The 24,047-nt window shown below is 35.5% G+C and overlaps 1 protein-coding gene across 2 annotated transcripts in view; it reads left to right on the top strand.

The window, feature by feature from the left end:
• Positions 1-23,576, top strand: part of LOC134283442 (mitochondrial genome maintenance exonuclease 1-like) — a 125,017-nt gene extending 101,441 nt beyond the window's left edge. Inside the window, exons 1-2 of one of the 2 annotated variants that reach the window (XR_009995483.1) lie at positions 7,299-8,939; positions 23,259-23,348. Coding sequence is in view for 1 of the 2 variants with exons in the window: in XM_062765893.1 (XP_062621877.1) it covers positions 23,259-23,417 (159 nt within the window). In the remaining variant the exon portion in view is untranslated. Of the gene's footprint in view, positions 1-7,298; positions 8,940-23,258 lie in introns of those variants that run through there. The other variant, XM_062765893.1, reaches the window with a different exon arrangement.
• Positions 23,577-24,047: the final 471 nt, after the last annotated feature.

Raw genomic sequence — 24,047 nt, 5'->3', positions numbered from 1 at the left:
CCGCACACACGTGCACAATTTCTTTTCTGCGTTTGGATGATTTTTTTAGTGGACATGAAACTCAACCCTCATTTAGAAAAAAAATCCTGGAATTTGAAAATATACATGTATTGACAGACCCCATTCTTGTTTTTGTAAAGTACACAATAGTTTAATTTTATTTTTAGAAAAATTTAATAAAAAATTATTTGAAGTGATCATACTGATCATACATTAAGTACGAAGTATTTTCTCTTTTTTCTTCCAAACATATGACTATTTTTGTGTTTATAAATAATCATTAATATATTTTATAATATTTTGTAAGATAGAAGACTATCACACTACTAGGAAGTGGGGGGGGGGGTGGTTCCTTCTCTTTGCACCACTCATTGAGTTTGTATACATTAATCAGATGATTTTATAGAGATGAACACATCTCAGAAGGTATGGAGCACCTCAGTTTTGTTGGGTTACATATATAGTTTATTCCATGCATCCTCGTGAAAAAAATAAAGTTCAGAATAAAGGTTTCTGTTGGGCCCAACAATCACACAAAAACAGAACACGTGAAAAATCTAGTCCTCATGCATGTAGCAACGTTTTTGGAAGGGACACCCAGAAAAATAATTGACACTGGGGGAGGCTGTGCTATGGTTCTTACTTTTTCACAAGACAATTCGATCCATAGTTATGATGGGTTTTGATACTAAATTACAGTAAAATATGTCCGAGAAAAAGTGGGAAGGGGGAGCCGCCCTCTGATACTACATGCCTAGTATTCACGCTTCTCTATAAAACTGAAAAAAAAAACAACTTTCGATTCCCTCTGCACCTCTCCGTGCGCGGATTTAGCAGGGAATTTGGGAAACCGGACCCCTCCCCAAAATTTAATGTACAGAGTTATCAAATGTATATACTGATTTATGCACATAGAAAATGACTTTTGCCCCCCCCCCCCCCCACACACACACAAACCACAATCACTAACACGAAATAGGTTATTTTTTTGCTTGTCGAAGAATTTTTTTTTGGTTTGGAATATTTTGACTTGGGTGCACCTCGCCCCCCCCTTTTGGATAAGATTCACGAGACCTTTTCTGCATTAAATCTTATTTGTAAACAACTTAAGAGACCGTTTGAAGGCATAATATGCGTGCATATCACAAAACTCAATTGGTTTAGGATCTTCGTTATAATACCTTTGGGGCGAAATGACTTTCCACCCTTATAGGGCCCTCTTTCGTCTTAATATGCAACCTTGCATAATTTACAAATCACAAAAGTACATTTCATAAGTTGACAAATCACAAGTCTACGTATTATGCATATCACAAAACTCAATTGGATTAGGATCTTCATTTTAATACCTTTGGGGCGAAATGACTTTCCACCCTTATAGCGCCCTCTTTCGTCTTAATATGCAACCTTGCATAATTTACATATCAAGAAAGTACATTTCATAAGTTGACAAATCGCAAGTCTACGTATTACATGTGATCATAGACATAACTTGCATTTACATTTTTACACTTTTCAATTTATATTGGATAATATACAATTAACAAATTTGAAAGAACAATTGACAAATTATGAAATTAAGATTTACAATTTACAATTTCAGGTTTACATGTGTACATTTTAAGAATTACAGAGTTGGAATTTTGAACCCGTTGGCTTTCCATACACCTTGACTACTTTTTGAATTTTATGGCTAATCTTTTCAAAAACATTTAATCCCATTATTTCAGACACAGAGAGGTGTCATCAAATCTTGTAAGTTGATGCATCTTGGGGCCTTTAAACATATTTATGATAAAGTAGGTCACAGTGACCTACTTTTTAAATTAATTCAATGACCATATTTAAGTTTTTCAGGTACTTATTGGCTTTGAATCATCAAACTTTGCCATTTGATGCATCTTGGGTTTACGGAGTCAATCAAGAAGTGGGTCACTGTGACCTACTTTTGACATTTTATGGCTATATTTATGTATCTTGGGTACTTATTGGCTTAGAATTGTCAAACTGTGTCAGTTGATGCACTTCGGGTTTTTTTTTGAGAATGTTGACCAAAAAGTAGGTCACTGTGATCTACTTTTGAATATCTCAGGTACTTTGACTTAGAATCATCAACATTTGTCAGTTGATGGATCTTAGACTATTGGAGAATGCTGACCAAAAAGAAGGTTAAGGTGACCTAATTCTGACATTTTATGGCTATATTAAAGTATCTCTGGTACTTTGTAACACTAACGGTTCTGCTAACTGTATATGGTATAGATAATTTTCACTCAACTTTCTTCATAAATGTACCGTTCGCAAAGAAGACATAAGATTGTAAACATTAAACAAATTTATTAAATGCATTATATTTACATTTCCAATGTCTTTGTCCTAGATAAAATTACAAATTGTAAATGTACTTTATTTCCCCATCAATGTATTGGCGTGGTTCCAAAACAACCACGTTCAGGGCGGGACAAACAGCTAGACAGAAGCAGGGCTTGGAGCATGTGGATTGGCGGAATCAAAGCATGTAGTGCCCCGGAATTATTCTTTCCGGATTTGTTGGTTTTTACTTTATTTTTATTGTAAACCGGAAACGATCTAAGGCATCAGTGCCAACCTCGTGGGTTCCAGAACCCAGCATATTTTACTGTGTTTAAAGCCACCTATGAAGTAAGTTTTGTGATCTTTCATTTACTATTATGTGTAGGCAATGCAAAATACTCGTTTTCTAGTCATATGTAATTTTTTAACTGTCGTATTGAGTCGATTGACATTTGGCGCATTTTTGCCTGTCTTTGTTTTGATCGTTAAATTTGATTGCGACAATTGATTGATTATTGCATTATTAATACATCTGTAAACATGCTAGGGATTAACTATTTTAATGTCTGTTTATTAATTCATGGAAATTATTTCGTTAGAACAGCTTTTCTTTGAGATTGTTTAAAAATTCAAAACTATGGAAACCCGCTCTAGTCATATTTTTATTGTGTATGTTTTATATCGACATATTGTTTACATTTTTGTATGGTTTGTTTGTAGTTTTTCACCCTCTCCGGGGGTTTGGATGCAATAAACTCATTCAACATTGCACAGTGAAAAATTCATAGCCGAGCTACTGATTAATTGAATGGAAAAATCAACGACAAACATCAGCCAGATAAGTCCACCTACAGCCATGTCTTCAGGGAGAAGGTCTTCCTCCATAGCTTCAGAGCTAGCCAGACACCGGGCTAAACTAGAAGCGGCAAAAGTGCAGGAAAAATATCTGCAACAAGAATTTGAGATGGAGAAACGAAAAGCCATACTTGACCATGATCTTAAAATTCTACAGTGCAAGAGAGAGATGGAGGAGGCACAGATTGAAATGAACAGTCTAGATTATTTAGATGAAGTATCAGACGAGAATTTTACAGATAAAGAATACAAAAACCTTCAGCAAGTCGCTCAAGAGAGAGTCGAAGAGTTTGTACAACAGCAGTCAGAGCTGAAGACTGGATTGGAAAAAAAGGAACAAGGTGTCGTACCAAACAACATTACACTGTCTCCTATGGCGCCAGCATTCGTTCCAAAGGAGACTCGAGCAATGGACATATTAATGAAGTGTCTAAGTTCCTTGCGAAGAAAGATTTATTGTGGTGACGACTCACAAAATTTGACGACCGCCCAGAATACTTCACAGGATGGAAAACAAGTTTTAAAAACATTGTGAGTGAACTGAACTTAACATCCTTGGAAGAGTTAGAACTATTGAATAAATGGTTGGGACCAGAATCAGCGAGATATGCACAAAGCATAAGGACCGCCAGTGTGAATCCTGATGTTGCTTTAGCCCGACTATGGGAACACTTGGAGGACAGGTATGGTAGACCTGAGATGATCGAAGCGGCACTGAAAAACAAACTTTCAGCCTTCCCAAAACTCAGTATTAAAGACAACAAACGGTTATACGACCTCGTAGACATTGTGTCAGAAATAGAAGCAGCAAAGGAAATTCCACACCTCTCTTCGCTTTTCGCATACTTTGACTCATCAAGTGGAGTGAACCCCATTGTGTCGAAACTCCCGTACCAAATCCAAGAGAAGTGGACCAGGCATGCAAACAGCTTTAAAGAAAATCACTACATGACTTTTCAACCCTCCCATGTTTTCTGTAAATTTCTCCGTGACACTGCACGAATGAAAAATGACCCATCCTTTTACTATGACAATGTGATCGAGAACACCAAAGTTGTTCAGGATGGAAGTCGACGAATGCCACAGTACCCTACAGGTGCTTCATCTGTTGCCACAAGGAAAACTGACACGAATGCTTCAAGGCCCATGGACAAGACTGAACACGCGCAACTGTGCCCCTTACATGAGACTGGCCATTCATTGAACTCTTGTCGTGTCTTCCAGAAGAAAACCGTTCAAGAGAGAAGAGAATTCCTTAGATCAAAGGGAATTTGTTTCAAATGCTGTGAAGAGAAACATCTGCCCAAAGACTGTCAGAAAACGATAAAGTGTAACATCTGCAAGGAGCCAGGACATGCCACCGCCCTGCATGTTGGGAAACACGCAAGTGACACTGACAATGACAGCCAGGTGAAGACTGTATGTACACAAATTTGCGGAAACGTACATAAAACTAGCAAGTCCTGTGCTAAGACTCTCTTGGTCAACATCCGCCACGGAGATAACCCAGACAAGGTGCTACGAACGTATGCGATAATTGACGAACAGAGCAATCGGTCTTTAGCAAACAGTGATTTCTTCAAATTCTTTGGTGTGGAAGGTCCAGACATCCAATACGAACTTACCTCATGTTCCGGGCATTCTACTCAAACTGGAAGGAGATCGGCAGGATTCATTATCTCATCTCTGGACAGAAAATCTAGTCTTCGTCTTCCACCATTGATGGAATGCAACTATATCCCAAACAACGGGGATGAGATTCCAACACCAGAGGTCGCGAGATCTTACAGACACATGAGAGACATAGAAGAGGAAATACCCCCTTTAGATCAAGACGCCGAGATAACATAACTGGTTGGCAGAGATTTGCTGCCTGCTCACCACATTCTCGACCAAAGACTGGGAGACTCCGACTCTCCATTTGCTCAAAGACTGCACCTAGGGTGGGTAGTGATTGGTGAGGTATGCTACGGGGCCTCACATTCTCAGGAATCTTTGTCAGTGTGTAAGACATACTAGGACTAATGGGCGTATGTCTCTCATGGAAACTTGTGAAAATTCATTTCAACTGAAGAAAGCCGACATATTCGCTAAGACAAAGCATGACGACTCACCAGGCCTCTCCGTAGAGGATAAGAAGTTCATCGACATCATGGAGCAAGGTTTTGAAAGAGATTCTGAAGGATGTTGGTGTGCACCACTTCCATTTAGAGAAAACCGACCCCTCCTTCCGAGCAATAGAATTCACGCACTTCACAGGGCAAATCTACTCACCAGAGGACTTCAGAAGGACCCTGACAAAAAACAGCTTGTCGTGGAATTTATGAGCAAAATCCTGGATAACGGCCATGCTGAGATTGCTCCACCACTTTCTTCTCCAGAGGAAGAACACTGGTACTTGCCTCTTTTCGCAGTTTATCATCCCAAGAAAGGAAGCGTCAGATGCGTGTTTGATTCATCTGCACAGATTCAAGGACTCAATCTCAACAGTGTTCTCTTGACCGGACCAGACTTGGTAAACAGCCTTCTTGGAATCCTGCTAAGGTTTCGCCAGTTCCAGGTAGCAGTGACAGCAGACGTAGAACAGATGTTTTACCGCTTTTCAGTTCCAGCATGTCACCGAAACTATTTACGATTCTTTTGGCACAAAGACAATGATGTAGAGAAAGAACTTACAGAGTACAGGATGAAGAGACATGTCTTTGGGAATAGTGCATCCCCAGCAGTAGCTACTTTGGGACTTCGCAGAACTGTAAGAAATGCCGATGAGGATGTTAGACAATTTGTGAGTAGAAACTTTTACGTCGACGATGGGCTCTTATCCGTAGATACAGTTGACGAAGCAGTTAACATAGTCGCGAAAACGCAGAAAATTCTTATGGAGGAAGGGAACATCAGGTTGCATAAACTGGCTTCCAATGATTTGAAGGTATGCTCCGCATTTCCAAGCAATGACTTAGCCAAAGAACTCAAGGATCTAAACCTAGATTTAGATGAAAAAACACCCCTTCAACGGACCCTTGGTGTGAGCTGGAATGTCTCCATAGACATGTTTACATTTCAAGTCTCGCGTACTCTTCACCCTTATACAAAAAGGGGAGTACTTGCAACTATCAACAGCCTTTATGACCCAATTGGATTCCTCGCACCTGTTATAGTCAAAGGAAAAATGATACTACGCGACTTGATGGCCGAGAAATTAGACTGGGATGACCCACTCCCCGAGGACCAGTACTCTATGGTGTGAGTGGCGAGAGTCATTGCCAGTGTTAGAGGACATAGCAATACCAAGGGCTTACGCTTACATCAATAGTGCAGAGGTCTTGCGAAGAGAACTACACATATTTGCCGATGCGTCACAAAAGGCAATTAGTGCGGTGGCCTACATGAAGACTTTCCAGACAGACGGCACCCCTCATGTAGGATTTGTCCAGGCAAAGGCAAAGGTGGCACCTGTACATGGGCACACAATTCCACGTCTGGAATTGTGTGCAGCTGTGTTGGCATCTCAACTGAAAAGCACGATTTTGAACAACCTAGATGTTGAAATAGCTGCCACGACCCTGTATTCCGATAGCAAGGTCGTACTTGGATACATCAACAACGAACGCAGACGATTCTACGTATATGTGGGAAATAGAGTAGAAAAAATACGTCAGGCGACATCTTCTCATGAGTGGGAATATTGTCCTACAGATCAAAACCCGGCTGACATTGCCACCAGGTCAATCAAGCCCTGCGACCTTCAAGAGAGCAGATGGTTATGTGGACCCCATTTCCTTAGGAATACAAAAGAGGAAAAGTGTAATCTCAGTGAACCAGGAAATCCCACTTACAGATTCCCATTGGTGGATGTGGAACAAGATAAGGAAGTGAGGCCTATTGTGAAGACCTTGCATACCACATGCAAGGATGAAGTATACCACTCCTGGTGTGAGCGATTTAAGAATTTCTCCTCTTGGATCAGACTAGTCAGAGCTATTGCATGACTGCAGCACCTTGCTTACTCCTTTAACAAGTCTAGTAGCTGCGTGGGATGGCACCATTGTTCGGTCCCGAAAAGTGCTGAAGCTTACAAAAGAGCAGAAGAATTCATTATCAAGGCAGTTCAGAGAGAATACTTCCTGGAGGAAGTTGAGAGCCTTATGGAGGGGAGAGAAATTAAGAAAGGAAACGCTATCTTGGGATTGTCACCGTTTTTAGACTCCAGAGGACTTCTTCGTGTTGGAGGAAGATTGAGGCGTGGAACCAAATCACTTCGGCAGATTGAAACTTGTCCTATTTTGAGACCGAAGGGAAGTCATTTAGCAACCTTATTAGCTCTGCATTGTCATGAACAGGTCTTTCATCAAGGTCGACGCCTCACAGGAGGGAAACTTCACAGCATGGGATTCTGGATAGTGGGAGCGAAAAGGTTAATCAACAGTCTTCAGGGGAAATGTGTCACCTGCAAAAGATTGCGTGGTACATTCTGCTCTCCTAAAATGGCTGAACTTCCTGAAGACCGTTTAAGTCCTGGACCCCCTTTTACTTACGTCAGAGTAGATGTATTCGGTCCGTGGAGCATAACCGCACGCAAAACGAGGGGAAGTCACGTAACGCAGAAAAGATGGGCTGTACTTTTCACGTGTTTAACCAGCAGGGCAGTCCACATCGAAATCTCAGAGGAACTCAGCACTTCAAGTTTCATCAATGCGATGAGGCGCTTTATCGCCATTCGAGGACCAGTCAAGATCTTTAGATCAGATCGTGGCACCAACTTTGTCGGTGGAGTCAAAGAGTTGGGGATGAAGAACGTTGTAACCGAAGATGCCTCTGTCAAGAACTTCTCAGCGGAAAACAGCTGTGTTTGGATTTTCAACCCACCACATGCTTCTCATTTCGGAGGCGTGTGGGAGCGAATGATCGGAATCACGCGAAGGATTCTAGATGGGATCTTGCTGAGCAAAAAGTACATCAAAGATCTTACTCATGAAGTGCTTGTTACCCTCATGGCTGAAATCAGCGCTGTCATGAACTCCAGACCAATTGCGGCAATATCCACAGATCCTGATGACCCGTCCATATTAGCGCCAGCCAGTCTTTTGACCCAAAAGGTTGGAACACCACCAGATGACATCCCTCAGTTTGGTATCAAAGATATATACAAGTCACAGTGGCAGAGAGTCCAGGTGATGGCAGATGAGTTCTGGAAAAAGTGGCAGAAAGAGTACCTGACAGGACTTCAGAACAGGAGAAAGTGGGCGACGGACCAACCTAACCTAAAGACAGGAGACATTGTTCTGTTACGTGAGTACCATTCTGGATGCAACTCATGGCCGACTGCCATGATCAAACAGACTTTCCCGGGAGCTGATGAAAGAGTGCGAGAAGCGGAGATCCGTTTGTTTAGAGGAGAAAAAGAGTTCACTTACGTCCGTCCCGTTCATGAACTTGTGCCATTGATCACTGATTGAATTAACACTGCTTTGTACATTCACAAACTGCTCTAATGTGTTTTCATTGTTTGTGTTTTGATGAGTAAGAATGATTGTTTTCTCATTACCCTTTATGTAAGGTCTTTTTAATTGTCAGTTTATTTTGAATTATTTCATTAGGGTGATTTTTTTGTAAAATCAGGAGGGGAGTGTAGTGCCCCGGAATTATTCTTTCCGGATTTGTTGGTTTTTACTTTATTTTTATTGTAAACCGGAAACGATCTAAGGCATCAGTGCCAACCTCGTGGGTTCCAGAACCCAGCATATTTTACTGTGTTTAAAGCCACCTATGAAGTAAGTTTTGTGATTTTTCATTTACTATTATGTGTAGGCAATGCATAATACTCGTTTTCTAGTCATATGTAATTTTTTAACTGTCGTATTGGGTCGATTGACATTTGGCGCGTTTTTGCCTGTCTTTGTTTTGATCGTTAAATTTGATTGCGACGATTGATTATTGCATTATTAATACATCTGTAAACATGCTAGGGATTAACTATTTTAATGTCTGTTTATTAATTCATGGAAATTATTTCGTTAGAACAGCTTTTCTTTGAGATTATTTAAAAATTCAAAACTATGGAAACCCGCTCTAGTCATATTTTTATTGTGTATGTTTTATATCGACATATTGTTTACATTTTTGTATTATTTGTTTGTAGTTTTTCACCCTGTCCGGGGGTTTGGATGCAATAAACTCATTCAACATCGCACAAAGCATGTAAATATAAGGAATAACTGTCAGATTTTTTTTAATTTCATGACGATGATCAATCGATTGGCTTGCGTGATATGCGTTTATGCAAATTATCACGCAACCCAATCGATTGATCACATCATGAAATCGAAAAATAAGAAAGTTATTTCTTTAATCAACAAACAATTTATTTCAAACGATGACATTCACACCACATTCATACCAAATAAACAATAATGAATTAAGTTTTAATTAATTAAATAAGAATAATCATAGCGTAAAACAGACTGAAAAACCACCCCAAAAATCTATCTTGTCTATTTCCCAATACCTAATAATGAAATCAATTCGTAGTTATTTATAACTTTGACTTTTAAAACTTAACACAGGCTTTACTGTATTTAACAGGTTTAGCTTGTTAAAGTCCTAAAACACTTTATTAAAATGGGACACAAGCCATGGTCATTTATAACACTGACTTGTTAAACCTAAAGCAAGCTTTACTGTATTTAACAGATTCCGCTTGTAAATACTACGGGTCATAAATGTTAAATCCAATAATCTTTATCAAGTTTGAAGTAAAACAAAAATTTTAATTCCCAAGTTGTTGAATGAAAAATTCTAAAGAAAAATTTACGCAGCTAGAAAAATTAAATTACTGAATCTAAATAAAATAAAAATTGACTTACGTTGAATTCATCAACTTTAGTCATTATAAAAGAAAAAGATAGCAAATGTATAAGTTTCCTTACATAGTTTGCCGTAAAATAAAATTGTAAATAAATGTAGAGTAAAATTGTAAAATAAAACAATCCTAGAAAAATTAATTACTGAAGAGAACTACTCAGTCATAGACTGTTGAGTTCTTAAAACAACTGATCACGGACAATAGACCCTTTTCCTATGGCATATTTTGCCTAGGAGTTATTTCCTTAGCCGCCATATTGTAGGGCAATATTGAATATTCCCAGATTCCTTCATTATTATGGCGTCGGGCTTGCCCGATCGTCATCTAGCGATCAGTCAGGTTTACGCGACCGCACGTGTCAGTGGATGCATCCGCAATAGAAAATATCAACAGCTGTAAACCAATTTCTTTTAAAACGTTCACAATGAATAATAGCTTGAATATAAAATTAAATCAATTGTATCTTCAATTAATACTACTTCAAAACAATGATATTATGTTTAATTTTTACGCAAGAAAAACGTTATGGTTGTTGCGGATGAATTTCTACTGAGAGGGTGCGTCGAATGACATGAATCACATTTTGGGACCGATTACTGTAATACAAACAATCTTAAATATGGTAAAATAATTACAAAATAAACACGAATACAACAAGACTATAAAGATTGAATTTCTTAATCTTAGCCTTACTTTTACGATCTTCAATCCAATTTTAGCCGAACAACCTATGATATTGACCAGTAATGCCAGTATTACTGTATTTATCCATTTCCTCCATTTGTTTACCGCGCCCTTATCATAAGTCGATCGTACTTGTAACATTAGAGTCATGGTTGTAGTTAAGATGCAATCACTATACAACAGAACAACACTCTGACAATGGCAATTAATTAAAATAATTTACGAAACCCTTCATATGTCTTCGATTGACTGAAAAGAAATTAGATTGATATAGACATGATAGAGGATGGACATTACTGACGATGTCTGGTCAATTCGAACCCTGACTTATTCGGACCAGGACACAAGGCTATCAGGCCCTATACTGTATTTGTGTTAAGACTATTTTTTTTTATTTTATTATAATGTTACTGGAGTCACTCACTTGACCTATTTGCAGTTCTTTTGAAATTGTTTTTCTTGTTCGACGCCATTGAAGCCTTTCAGGCTTTTGATTCAACCATATTCAATTTGTTAGACTGGTTACTGAGGTAAAGTTAACACTATTTTTCTTATGAAAATACATTTGTTAAAGCCTCTATTTCAGAAATAAAGTCCGCGTTTTTGTGAATGTTGCAGGATAACCTCCGAGGTCGAGAAATGTTGTTTGAAAGATAAAAGCCGAGGCGTTAGCCGAGGCTTTTATATTTCAAACAACATTTCGAGACCGAGGAGGTTATCCTGCATCATTCATGACAACAAGGACTTTATTTCTGTTCTACAAAGATCTCTTAACATGCTAAAATACGACTGATCGTTTCCTCTATAGAGAAACGAATTAGGTCACCATGTCTCGACAACGCTGTTCCATTTAACACCAGAGCGAAATTTTGTTTACTTACCTGTGTATGGAAATCAGACGATTTGAGCTTTCATTGCATTAAAAATAGCCTTTATGATTTACAAATCTGTTCGTAATATGTATTGATTAATTTTAATGAATAGATGCAGTAACAAAATCATGTTCCGGTTTTACTAAAATCACGTTGTTTAAATGTGTAGGGAGGTCCATGGAATAGCCCGCTTAGCTATAAAAACCGACCTTCATCAGCAAGTTGATGCAATTTACAGTGTTTATACTGCAAAAGACGACACATCGGTGCGGTCTAAACAAGTATTTCATTCTACAGCCAAACATGCAATTGAATTGTTCAAGTTTGATACGTGTTTCTGATCTGATATTTTTTTGATGACGTTCGTGATTTATTGGAGAATAATGTCCGGCGGATTTCTTTGATGTTTACAATAATCGTGGTAGAATAATTCATAATTTTAAGATTATAAATATTCTCCCCCATATATGTCTTCCATGCAAGTTTAAAATTGGTTGCTCAAAGAGGTAAATTCACTATGACGTTGCCAAGTACAAGATGGTGGCTAAGGGGAATAACTCCTAGGCAAAATATGCCAAAGGAAAAGGGTCTATAGTAATTTTACTATATAATGTCCTACACGGTTAAATCCTATCCTAACTTAATAAATGAAAAAATGAAATACATTCCTAAATAAAATAAAATATAGACAAAAATATAAGTTAAAATAAAATCCTAACAAAAATCTAAAAGCTCCGTAAAACGGACCTACCAAATCAAAATAAGCAGAAGAGAGTGACTAGAATTTCTCAGCGTCTAACTTTTATATGACTGAAGGACAGAAAATGACTGAAAAAGACGGAAAATGCTGGAAATTGACGGAATTATTAATTTTGAAATTTCATTGGATTAACAATTAATGATCAATAATATCGAACATTCTGATTGATCAATTGTAAAACATCACAACCTTTCAGGTAAACAAGTGTTACCAAATATTCTACACAAATGTAAAATCATTCTTTCTCACGTATTATCAATTAAAACAAAATATATTTCACAACAAATAATTTAAACAAAACATATTAAACTCAAAACAATTTTTAGTTCATCTCAAAATACATTCATTCGTAAGACAGCGCCATTTATACTCAATAAATTTATCGACTATACAACCAATAGGAGAACAATTTATTGAATAGATTAACAAGTTTCTAAACCGGAAGTACATCGTACAGAAGAGCTCCAAAACTGTCAAAGATGTGTCAAAAGAAGTTTAGACTGTTCACAGGTATCATATCAATTAAGTAACACTAAACAACAATCGCATACTTTTACGCACAGTTATAGTCTTGCAATATATACGTAAGTAATAATTTACAAATGGCTCACTTCATTAATCTCCTTCCAAACTCTAATCGATCAGTTCGAATTATCTCTGTCATGTTTACATTACCAACATATAACAAGATACGCTTGATTATAAATATTTACAAATACAATTACATAACTTATATAGGTATAACTTTGCGAACAGCATATTCATATAAAATAAAAACAAATCTTCGTGAGTAAACAAACTTCATCAACCCGCTCCAAATCGCTATAATGTATGAAAACATATTGCAGACATTGACTCTATTTGATAGAAAAGTCAAACCGCTCCAAGCTCACACAAATATAGTAAAGTATTACAGACACTGACTCAGAATAAAACTGTGTGAATAAACAAACTTCATCAACCCGCTCCAAATCACCATAAAGCATATGATAACATATTACAGACATTGACTCTATTTGATAGAAAAATCAACCCGCTCCAAGCTCACACAATTACAGTAAAATATTACAGTCATTGACTCAGCATGGTTAAACACTATTATTGTGGATTAAATAATGAATGTCATATAACCTAATACAATACATAACAATTAAAAGGGGGGGTCACATACACTACAGGCTTAGAATCGTCAAACTTTGTCAGTTGATGCACCTTGGGTTTTTCGGAGAATGTCGACCAAAAAGTAGGTTATGGTGACCTACTTTTGAATATCTCAACTACTTATTGGCTTAGAATCATCAATCTTTGTCAATTAATGCATCTTGAGTCCTCAGAAAATTTGAATCAAAAAGTAGGTCACTGTGATCTACTCATGGTATTTTATAGCTATATTGAAAGATCTTCAGTCCTAACTGGCTAAGAATCATCAAACTTTGTTCGTTGATGCATCTTGGGTCCTTAGGACACAGTTTGAGGCTTCAAATAGAAGTGATAGATTGTACAATTTATCAGAAGAGCGATTCAAGGCCCTTGGGCCTCTTGTTTCATAATTTCAAATAGGAACACTGAACTATAAATAATAATACTCAATTACGTATTTTATTGTGTAAAAAGTCATGAGGTTGGATTTTATTGATGTTAAGTGATGATGGATACATTTCGATAATTTTGAGAAGATTGGCATTCTGTTTAGGGAGGCTCATTACACCACTTTTTGATGACGTACTACACAAAAAAATAAACCCCCATTGTTTCGACCATTTTCCTCTGGGGACGAATTGAACAGGTATCTTTAGAATATGACCCTGACCTTTAAAACGCTATAAAAATAGATAAAACATACGATTTTATATCACAGTGAAAACTAATACCCTATTCATAAGACGAAAATTTGCTTAGGCCATAATAAAAATATTCCTAGATTCTCATCCCCGCCCACCCCGATTTTATACCCCCGCCTCGATTTTTTTTATTTCTGTTTTTCTTCGTCTTAATTCTGATCGGGATTGGTATTCATCTACCATTCTACTTTCGTTTTAAATCCCGCAAAAGTTGACATGATTTTGACAGCTGAAAAGATGGTAATTGCTGTAATACATGCATATATATTTTAAACAAGGGTCATTGGTTGAAAAAGATTGGTGATGGTGTTAAGTAAGAGATAATTGAACCTTTACTATGACTTTTTTTCGTGTACTGTAGATAAAATTACACCGATTGACCAGGTCAATAAAAAATCTCCAACACTGAAAAAATAAAAAATATAAAATAAAAGCCGCCCGCCCGCCTCGATTTTTAAAAAGATTCGGATGAGAATTTAGCAATTTATTTATTATGGCCTTATATGTGCAAATTTACATATGAGTAAATCTACACATGTAAGTAAAATTTAATTTGCTATGCTTTCAGACGAGATTTATTTACTGTAAGTAAATCCTTATATTTTCATATCAAATAAGGAGGTCCACCAATTCAGAATTGTTAATTTTTATAGAAAATGGTTATTTTTTTACTATTTGGGTATCAGACTAACTTTTTAATGTTCCTCAAAGAAACTAGAGGGAAATTCGATCTTCTGATTTATTGGTATATATGGGGAAAAAAAACTTGATAAAAACAAATTACACATGAAGAAAAAAATTAATTAAAATCATTGAAGCCAGAAAAATGCTTTGTCCCCAGTCCTAAAGACTGTAAAAGAGCCAATGGTGAAAAAAAAAAAAAAAAAAAAAAAGATGGCTGTTGCCATCTCCTGTTTGGCATCTTCTGCAGAATAAAGGAGAAATGGAAATTTTTTGGTGTTTGTAAATCTAGAGTACATCAAGTTTGTGAGGTCATTATAGAATATCTGCAAGAATATTATACATTACTTCTAGAATAAATGAAATTGGTGATCGATTTAAAAAAAAAATTCTTTAAACGGAACAAATATCTGAATAGGAAATAAACACAAATTCCCTCGAAAATCATGGTGGGATCACGCAAAGAAGGATACTTAAGAATGCTTATTTCAATGGAGCTTTTGAAATTCCTGTAACATCAATTTATATGTCAATAGCTAGCTTAATTTGGTTTAAAAACAAAGACAGAGGTGGAAGAAAGTCATTAAGAGAAAATTTAAAACTGTAATGGGGCCACTCGGGCAATTGATGTAAAGCATGTACCTGGAATAGCTCCAGAGCGAGATATTGAATAATTACTTGTTTCAGAGTTTTACAGTTTTGCTTTCTAACCTAACCAAAGTAACACTTAAAACTGAGATTTATGCAATAAACAAAACAAAATACATACATAAGTAAATTTGCTACATGTTCATATGACAAAATTTACACACATGAACTAAATAATTTGCGACAACATGTATGCAAAAGTTAATTTGCACTTAGTCCTGACCAGGTGTCAAATTTACTCAACTGTGCAGAATTTGCATGTGAGCAGTTCAGTTTATATGACAAAAATTGCACATGTTAGTAAATTTACATATGAGTAAAATATACTGAGGTATGCAAATTGTGTTGTATGAATGGGGTAAATAAGTTACAGATTCATTATGCAGAAAACAAGAAAGATTGCTTTTAAGCAGAAACAAAAGAAAACAACAGCCAAATCTTTACCAAACAAGTAATGTGCAATTTCATTGATAAGCAGTGAGCTCTATCAATCAATGACATGTTTGTATGGAGGAAATTCGAGTTAAATTCTACAACCTTGTTGAAATTAAAAAAGCTATTTACTAAAATGCACTATTTTCTGTGTTGGTGTTGATTTATATATTTGCTTTATTGATTGAAATATATACTTGGGAACTTTAAAGCTTTGTTCTGAATTTTAGAATGTTCAAATGTTCCTTAGTGTTTTGAGTCTTGGGTAATTAGGTAATTCTTGAAAGTGGACTTTTTATACCAAATATTTTTATACCCTGCTGCTGTCTGTCTGTCCACTTATACTTTCCGTTCATTTTCTTCGCAACCGTTGCACATACTGAAATGAAATTTGGTATACAGATATATCACATGAATATCTAGGTCAAGTTTTGTTATGGGTATGATTGCACCATTTTTGACAGTTATGCCCCTTGGACTTAGAAAAACTCCAATTATTTGCAGTTTCCATTCATTTTCTTTGCAACCGTTGTACATACTGAAATGAAATTTGGTATACAGATATACAGATAACTTGATGGCTCTAACTTCAATCTCTCAAAGTTCTTAATCGCTCGAAGTGAGTCTCTGGTCCCAATTTTTTCCCCTATATAACTAAGCAAATTTACTCTTGATATCTCGAACTCTTGATCTCTCGAAACTCTTGATCCATCGAAGTCAAAATTTAGTCCCACTATGCATATTCTATTGAAACTTACCCTCGATTCCTCGAAGTGGCTACATATATGTATACAAGTTACATGCTGCGCTGTAAAATGTAGTTTTATTTAAACGAATGCGTAGTATGATGTCCGTATTATAAAGAATAAAAAATAAACAAATAATGACGATGTACATTTTAGCTTTACTCAGATTAATAAATATTCATCTAAAATACGAAATCATATTGCTGTTTCATAAAAAGCATGTGTGAAAAGTTAGCACTGCATGAAAATCATTACATCTGGCAAGACTAATTTTAAAACCTGCCAAACAAACCTGGAAAATTCCGGACTCTTCAAAACTTGAACTCTTGATCTCTCGAAGTTTTTCTTCGGTCCCGCGGACTTCGAGGTATCAAGAGTTACCTGTATCCCATGAATATCTAAGTCAAGTTCTGTTTTGGGTACAATCGCACCATTTTTGACAGAGTTATGCCCCTTGAACTTAGAAAAATTTTAATTATTTGCAGTTTCCATTCATTTCCTTTGCAACTGTTGCACATACTTAAATGAAATTTAGCGTACAGATTTATCAGAGGAATATCTAGGTCAAGTTCTATTTTTGGTACGATCGCACCATTTTTGACAGAGTCATGCCCCTTGGACTTAGAAAAATTCCAATTATTTGAAGTTTCTGTTCATTTTCTTCACAACCGTTGCACATACTAAAATGAAATTTGGTACATGTATACAGATTTATCAGATGACTATAATCTTGGTCAAGTTCTGTTTTTGGTACATGTACAATCATGCCATTTTTGACAGAGCTATGCCCTTTTCAATTTGTCACATGCAATTCATTGAAATACATTCCTTGTCTCTTCAGAACTCATTTTCTTTATATTTTATGCACAGATTAAAAAGAAAATGACTTTTATAATTGTTTTTAAGGAGAAAACTATTTTTTTCTAATAAAATAAATATTTGGTATTATGAGGTATTTTCATCGTGTGTACTTGTCTAAAGAAGATGTCCATCATTTGACACTGAAAGTTCTGAAATTATGGTGATAATTATTAAATTTGAAATAAAACATTTCATTAAAATTAGAAAAAAGTTAAAAATTCTCTAAAAAATATTTACGATATCAATACCTCCATTTGGATATTTGACATCTACATTTTAAGTTGTGCTGTAATGAAATCTAAAATAAACTGTGGATGTAATGAGCTACCTTAAATTTAATATTCCTAAAGAGGGAAGGAGAGGGGGGAAATTAATTCATGCAAATGAATAAAAGGTACCACAAATAATCATGTACATGACTATAAGTCAAACTGTTTTTCTCAAAAATTTGTAATAAAGAAAAGAATAAAGAAAAATCTGGAATGTTAAACAAGATAGACTATGCAAAAAGATCATTGAAATTTGAAAATTTCTTAACGAAAAAGAGCAGTAAAATATGATCAGCATGGATGTCTCTTCCAAAATAGTGAATTGCATGGCTATAATCAGGGTCTACTTGCTGAGTGGAAAAGTTGAATTGCAACCATGAAATGGTATGTGCTAATCTCTAACAAAGAATTTGATTGGCTAAGAATCTGTTTTTAAAATTACATTGGAAAAATGTCAATGTGCTTTAATGGAAAATGAGTCATAATCAAATTTTTAGCTCACCTGAGCTTTTCTGATAATATTTTGCCCGGCGTCTGTCTGTCTAGCTGTCTAGCTGTCTGACTGTCTGTCTGTCTGTTAACTTTTCAACATTTTTGACTTCTTCTCAAGAATCACTGGGCCAATTTCAACCAAACTTGCCACAAAGTATCCAATGGGTGAAGATGATTCAAGTTTGTTAGAATGAAGGGCCACACCCTATTCCAAAAGGAGGTATTGAAAAATTATTAAAAAAAATTAATGGCATCTTTTAAAAATCTTCTTCTCAAGAATTATATGACTAGGTGATCAAGGCTTTATGTAGGAATACAAAGAAAAAATCGTTAAAATTCTTCACAAGAACAAGAAAGCCATGATTCATCATCAATATAAGTGCATCAAAAAAAAAGTACTGTAGATTTAAATTTGTTCAAATCATGAACAACCAGGTGAATAGGGGAGCCATTAAAGTGGATTGTCTTCTTCTCAAGAACCACAGGGCCAATTTTAACCAAACTTGCCACAAAGTATCCTTGGTTGAAGGGGATTCAAGTTTGTTCAAATGAAGGGCCATGCTTAAGGGTCCTCCACACCATGTGACTTGTGACGTATATAGAGAAAAAATACTTTTACTTTAGATTTTGCATCAGAGAATTGCCGGGAAACCGCTTGTAAGAGAGTCTTCGAAAGAGAAAGTATGTAGCACACTCATAACATTGAACACATGGCATGGTCACGGAGTGACCGATAGAAAAAGATGTCCGTTTTTTCTAGAAAAGACAGATAAATGACTGGGTATATGTTACATAATAATTCATAAACAAAAAGAAGTACTTTCAGGCTAATCAACCCACTGACATGATTATCGTCAACAGAGTCTGTGTTGAAAGTTGATATTTTTGCACACTAATTTGTGCGTTTCAATGACACGTCATCACATTGTGTTTATAAATATTGATAAAATAGTGTGCGTTTCTAGTTTTCCTCTTTTTAGCTCTACTGGTCAGAGACCAGAAGAGCTTATGCGATAGTAATGCGTCCGTCGTCCGTCCGTCTGTCTGTCTGTCTGTAAACAATTTTTCAAAATGCTACTCCTCCTACAGTTTTGGTTTCATTTCAATATAACTTGGCACACAAGTACACTACACTAAGATACATAATTCTGTATATCTCCTACAGTTATGGTCTGATTTCAATATAACTTGGCACACAAGTACACTACACTAAGATACATAATTCTGTGTATCGGTTTTTGATTTCCATGAACGGTGTTGCCGTTGTTACTAAAAATAGAAATTTTTGTGAAATTCTTTCAAAATGCTACTCCTCCTACAGCTTTCGCCTGATTTCAATATAACTTGGCACACAAGTACACTACACTAAGATACATAATTCTGTGTATCGGTTTTTGATTTCCATGAACGGTGTTGCCGTTGTTACTAAAAATAGAAATTTCTGTGAAATTCTTTCAAAATGCTACTCCTCCTACAGTTATGGTCTGATTTCAATATAACTTGGCACACAAGTACACTACACTAAGATACATAATTCTGTGTATCGGTTTTTGATTTCGATGAACGGTGTTGCCGTTGTTACTAAAAATAGAAATTTCTGTGAAATTCTTTCAAAATGCTACTCCTCCTACAGTTATGGTCTGATTTCAATATAACTTGGCACACAAGTACACTACACTAAGATACATAATTCTGTATATCGGTTTTTGATTTCCATGAACGGTGTTGCCGTTGTTACTAAAAATAGAAATTTCTGTGAAATTCTTTCAAAATGCTACTCCTCCTACAGTTTTGGTCTGATTTCAATATAACTTGGCACACAAGTACACTACACTAAGATACATAATTCTGTGTATCGGTTTTTGATTTCGATGAACGGTGTTGCCGTTGTTACTAAAAATAGAAATTTCTGTGAAATTCTTTCAAAATGCTACTCCTCCTACAGTTTTGGTCTGATTTCAATATAAATTGGCACACAAGTACACTACACTAAAATACATAATTCTGTTTATCGGTTTTAGATTTCGATGAACGGTGTTGCCGTTGTTACTAAAAATAGAAATTTCTGTTAAAAACTCTCAAAATTCTACTCCAAATACAGTTTAAGTCTGATTATAATATAATGTGGCATGCAAGTAGACTACACTAAGAACATAAAGAGACTTAATCAAGGTTCATTATCCTTTTTATTGCTGTGGTAAAGTTTCAGTTCCCAACTTTTCTCTTCCTTTCCTGAAGTACAAACCAGTAGAGCTTCAGTCTCCACAGAGACTTCTGGTTTACATATGTATTTCTGTCTAGTTCAGTAGCCAATAATGAGTAACTATTGCAGAGACTTGCCAAAGTTTTTGAGTCCTTGGCAACAGGAAAGATAACTCCAAAAAAGGAACTTTGATACCAATGATTTTGAAAATATTTTTTCTACTTTACTGCATTCAATTTTAATTCAATTTTTGGGTGTAGTCTAATTCATTGATGTTTCTTCTTATACAAAATGAGTCTTCCTTGATTTTTCTCCAGACGTATTTGAGAGAAAATGAGTTTTATTGATTTTTTATAAATTAAATAAATTTCTCTAAGACATAAGTTGTTCACTAAAATTAAATTTTTATGGTTATTCTGTGAGCATAAAAATATACGATAGGGTAAGACAAAATTTTTGGTTCTACGTTTGGAAACGCCTTGGGAAAAATATTTTGAAACTTGTGAAATTATTATTTTAAAAATTCCTTATAAATTACATTTTAACCCCTGGTCACTTTTTAAAGGTTGATATGCTTGTTAAAAGTAATGCTCCATAATATGAGAACATAAGCTGTATGTGTGTGGAGGACCCTTAAAAAATCTTTAAAAATCTTCTTCTCAAGAACAGCAAAGCCATGATTGGTCATATTTACTGTATATGGGAGCATCTTCAGGTGATGTAGATTCAAGTTTGTTCAAATCATATGACCCCCGGGGGTAGGGTGGGGCCACAGTGGGGTATCCAAGTTTAAGATAGGAAAAATGTTCTTCTCAAGAACAGCAAAGCTGATTGGTCATATTTATGTGAAACCATCCTCAGGTGGTGTAGATTCAAATTTGTTCAAATCATTACCTCAGGGGGTAGGATGGGGCCACAATGGTTGATCAAAATTTTACATAGGAATATATATATGTGAAAAATTTTCAAAAATTTTCTTCTCAAGAGCTGAAAAGCCATGAATACTTGATATTTACTGTAAATCACTTTTTATTCTCGAGAACTTTATTCTCATGTAATAATGCGAGACAGTGTGCTCGCGAAAATTTAATTCTCGCATGTAATAGCATTCCTTAAGATTATATAGAGCAATAACCACAATTCGTGAAAATTTTGTCTCGCTAATCAAGAGTCAATGACTATCTCGCGAAAATAAGGTGTCACGAGAATTTAGTGATGTACAGTATATGGAAGCATCTGCAGGTGGTGTAGATTCAAGTTTTTATAAATCATGACCCCTGGAGGGTAGGGTGGGCCACAATAGACCATCAAAGCTTTACATAACAATGTAATGGGAAAATATTAAAAATCTTCTTCTCAAGAATCGCAAAGACATGATTAGTCATACCGGGGGTATTTTTATGGAAGCATCCTCAGGTGAAGGGGATTTAAATTTGTTCAAATCATGACCCCCGGGGGTAGGGCAGGGACACAAAGGTCGATTAAAGCTTCATATAGGAATATATAGGAAAAATGTTCTTCTTATGAACAGCAAAGCTATGATTGGTCATATTTATGTGAAAGCATCCTTAGGTGGTGTCGATTCAAATTTGTTCAAATCAAGATCCCCAGGGGTAGTTTGGGGCCACAATGGTCGATCAAAGTTTTTGTTTTTTTTCTGGCCAGTGCTGAGGTGAGCAATGTAGCCCCTGGGCCTCTTGCTATATTTTGATTATATAAAATAACAACTTCTCAAGTCAATTATTGCTAGTTACTTAATTTCTTGATAATGATTTTAATGATATATATAGGATCTCACATGATTTGAAGTTGGATATGATTTTTATCATTTATGATTTAGTTGTGTGTTTTATATCATGTGTATATCCCAGAGCTTTGGCGAAGGGATAAAAACACACAATAAGTTGGATAAAAATCATCTAACAAATCATGTGAGATTCTTTTTATCCCATGTTTTATACACCACAATCAATGTTTAACACTGTTTTTATATAGGACTTTATTTTACATCATTCACTCTTAAACACAAAACTCAATGTGACGTCACAACTGTGGGATATGAAAACGATATCATATGAGCTATATCATTGGGATAAAGAGTTAAACATGGGATGAATATACATAAATAAGGGATCCATGTGTTCACTTACAACTACAACAATAGAAGCTGATTAAAAGTACCGGGCACTGTTACACCCCTATTCAATCAATGATCATATGAATAACTTAATGATTTTAATAGACACACACTTCACACTCTGAAGATACGTTAAATCACTTTTTATTCTCAAGAACTTTATTTCGCATAATTACGCGAGACGGTTTGCTCGCAAAAATTTCATTCTCACGTATAATAGATTTCCCTAACATTATATAGAGCAATGACCACAATTTGTGAAATTTTGTATCGCTAATAAAGAGTCAATGACTATCTCGCGAAAATAAGGTGTTCGAATATTAAGTGATCTACAGTAATCCAAGAGGAATGACTTTTAATTTTGAATTTTCAATTGATTTAAATTTATTTTTATTCAATATCAATAAAACTAGCCAGATTTTTCTCCCTTTAAATGCATGTATACTTCAAAAAGGAATATTGGAATCTTAAATTTATATTCGAATATCAAGTCATCAAATGAATATTCAAATACATGTATTTGTTGACATCCCTAGTTAAAGTAATATTAAGTTCCTTGCCATAACAAATACTGAATTTTCATTGATCTGCTTTCACTGCAGATTCCTCAGGTAAGCAGTGCAGCTTTGGTGGTGGTGTATGATAATGGAGACCCAGCTGACATCCACTACTTAGACTCTGTCAAGTGCCAGAATTACTGGAGAAAATGGTTAGACAAGCTACACCAGTATTGGCTCCTGAAAAGAAAAGATGTATATTGATGTACCAGGAAATCAACAGAAAGGAACAAATTCAGAGAATTTATTTAAAAACTTTATCAAAATAACAATTTAAAACTACCTATGCAGTTCAAAATTTTCTGAAATGAAAGATGGAATTAAAATTTTACAAATTTTGATTAATAAAGAGAAAACAATGTACCTTGAATTTATTTTTGATGAAAATCTTGTATGCAAGGCAGTGGAGTAAGAGTTGTTATACATTGTACTAGGATTCAAAGCTTTCATGAAAGAACTACGTTGTATGATGCTGTAGTTAAAGGTCATACGAAACAAAGTCTTTTATTTCCTATCAAGCATGTGTAACCGAGCAGCAAGACAGATGTTGTTTTCATCATTAATTAAGGAAGTAAGGCATTGATCTAAAATAAACAAAGTATAAAATAAGTCAAAATTACAGAAATTATGAAAATAACATTGAGATAATTTATAAACAGTTAACATTTAGGAAAAATGAATGCTACGAAAAAATGTGTACTGTAATTGAATCTTACAGACTCATTGTTATTTCAGTTACAACTTTGCAAAAATACAATAAAGTAAAACGCTTGCATTCAAAATAATTATGTAAACCAAATCTTTAAATGGTAAGGACACGCATATTAAATCAAA

The sequence above is a fragment of the Saccostrea cucullata genome, unplaced genomic scaffold (genome assembly GCF_032062105.1).
Source record: "Saccostrea cucullata isolate Sc308-1 unplaced genomic scaffold, CSIRO_AGI_Scuc_v1 ctg3163, whole genome shotgun sequence".
NCBI classification, from domain to species: Eukaryota; Metazoa; Mollusca; class Bivalvia; order Ostreida; family Ostreidae; genus Saccostrea; species Saccostrea cuccullata.
Note: the sequence above shows the minus strand (reverse complement) of the source record. Positions and strands in the feature narration are given on the sequence as shown.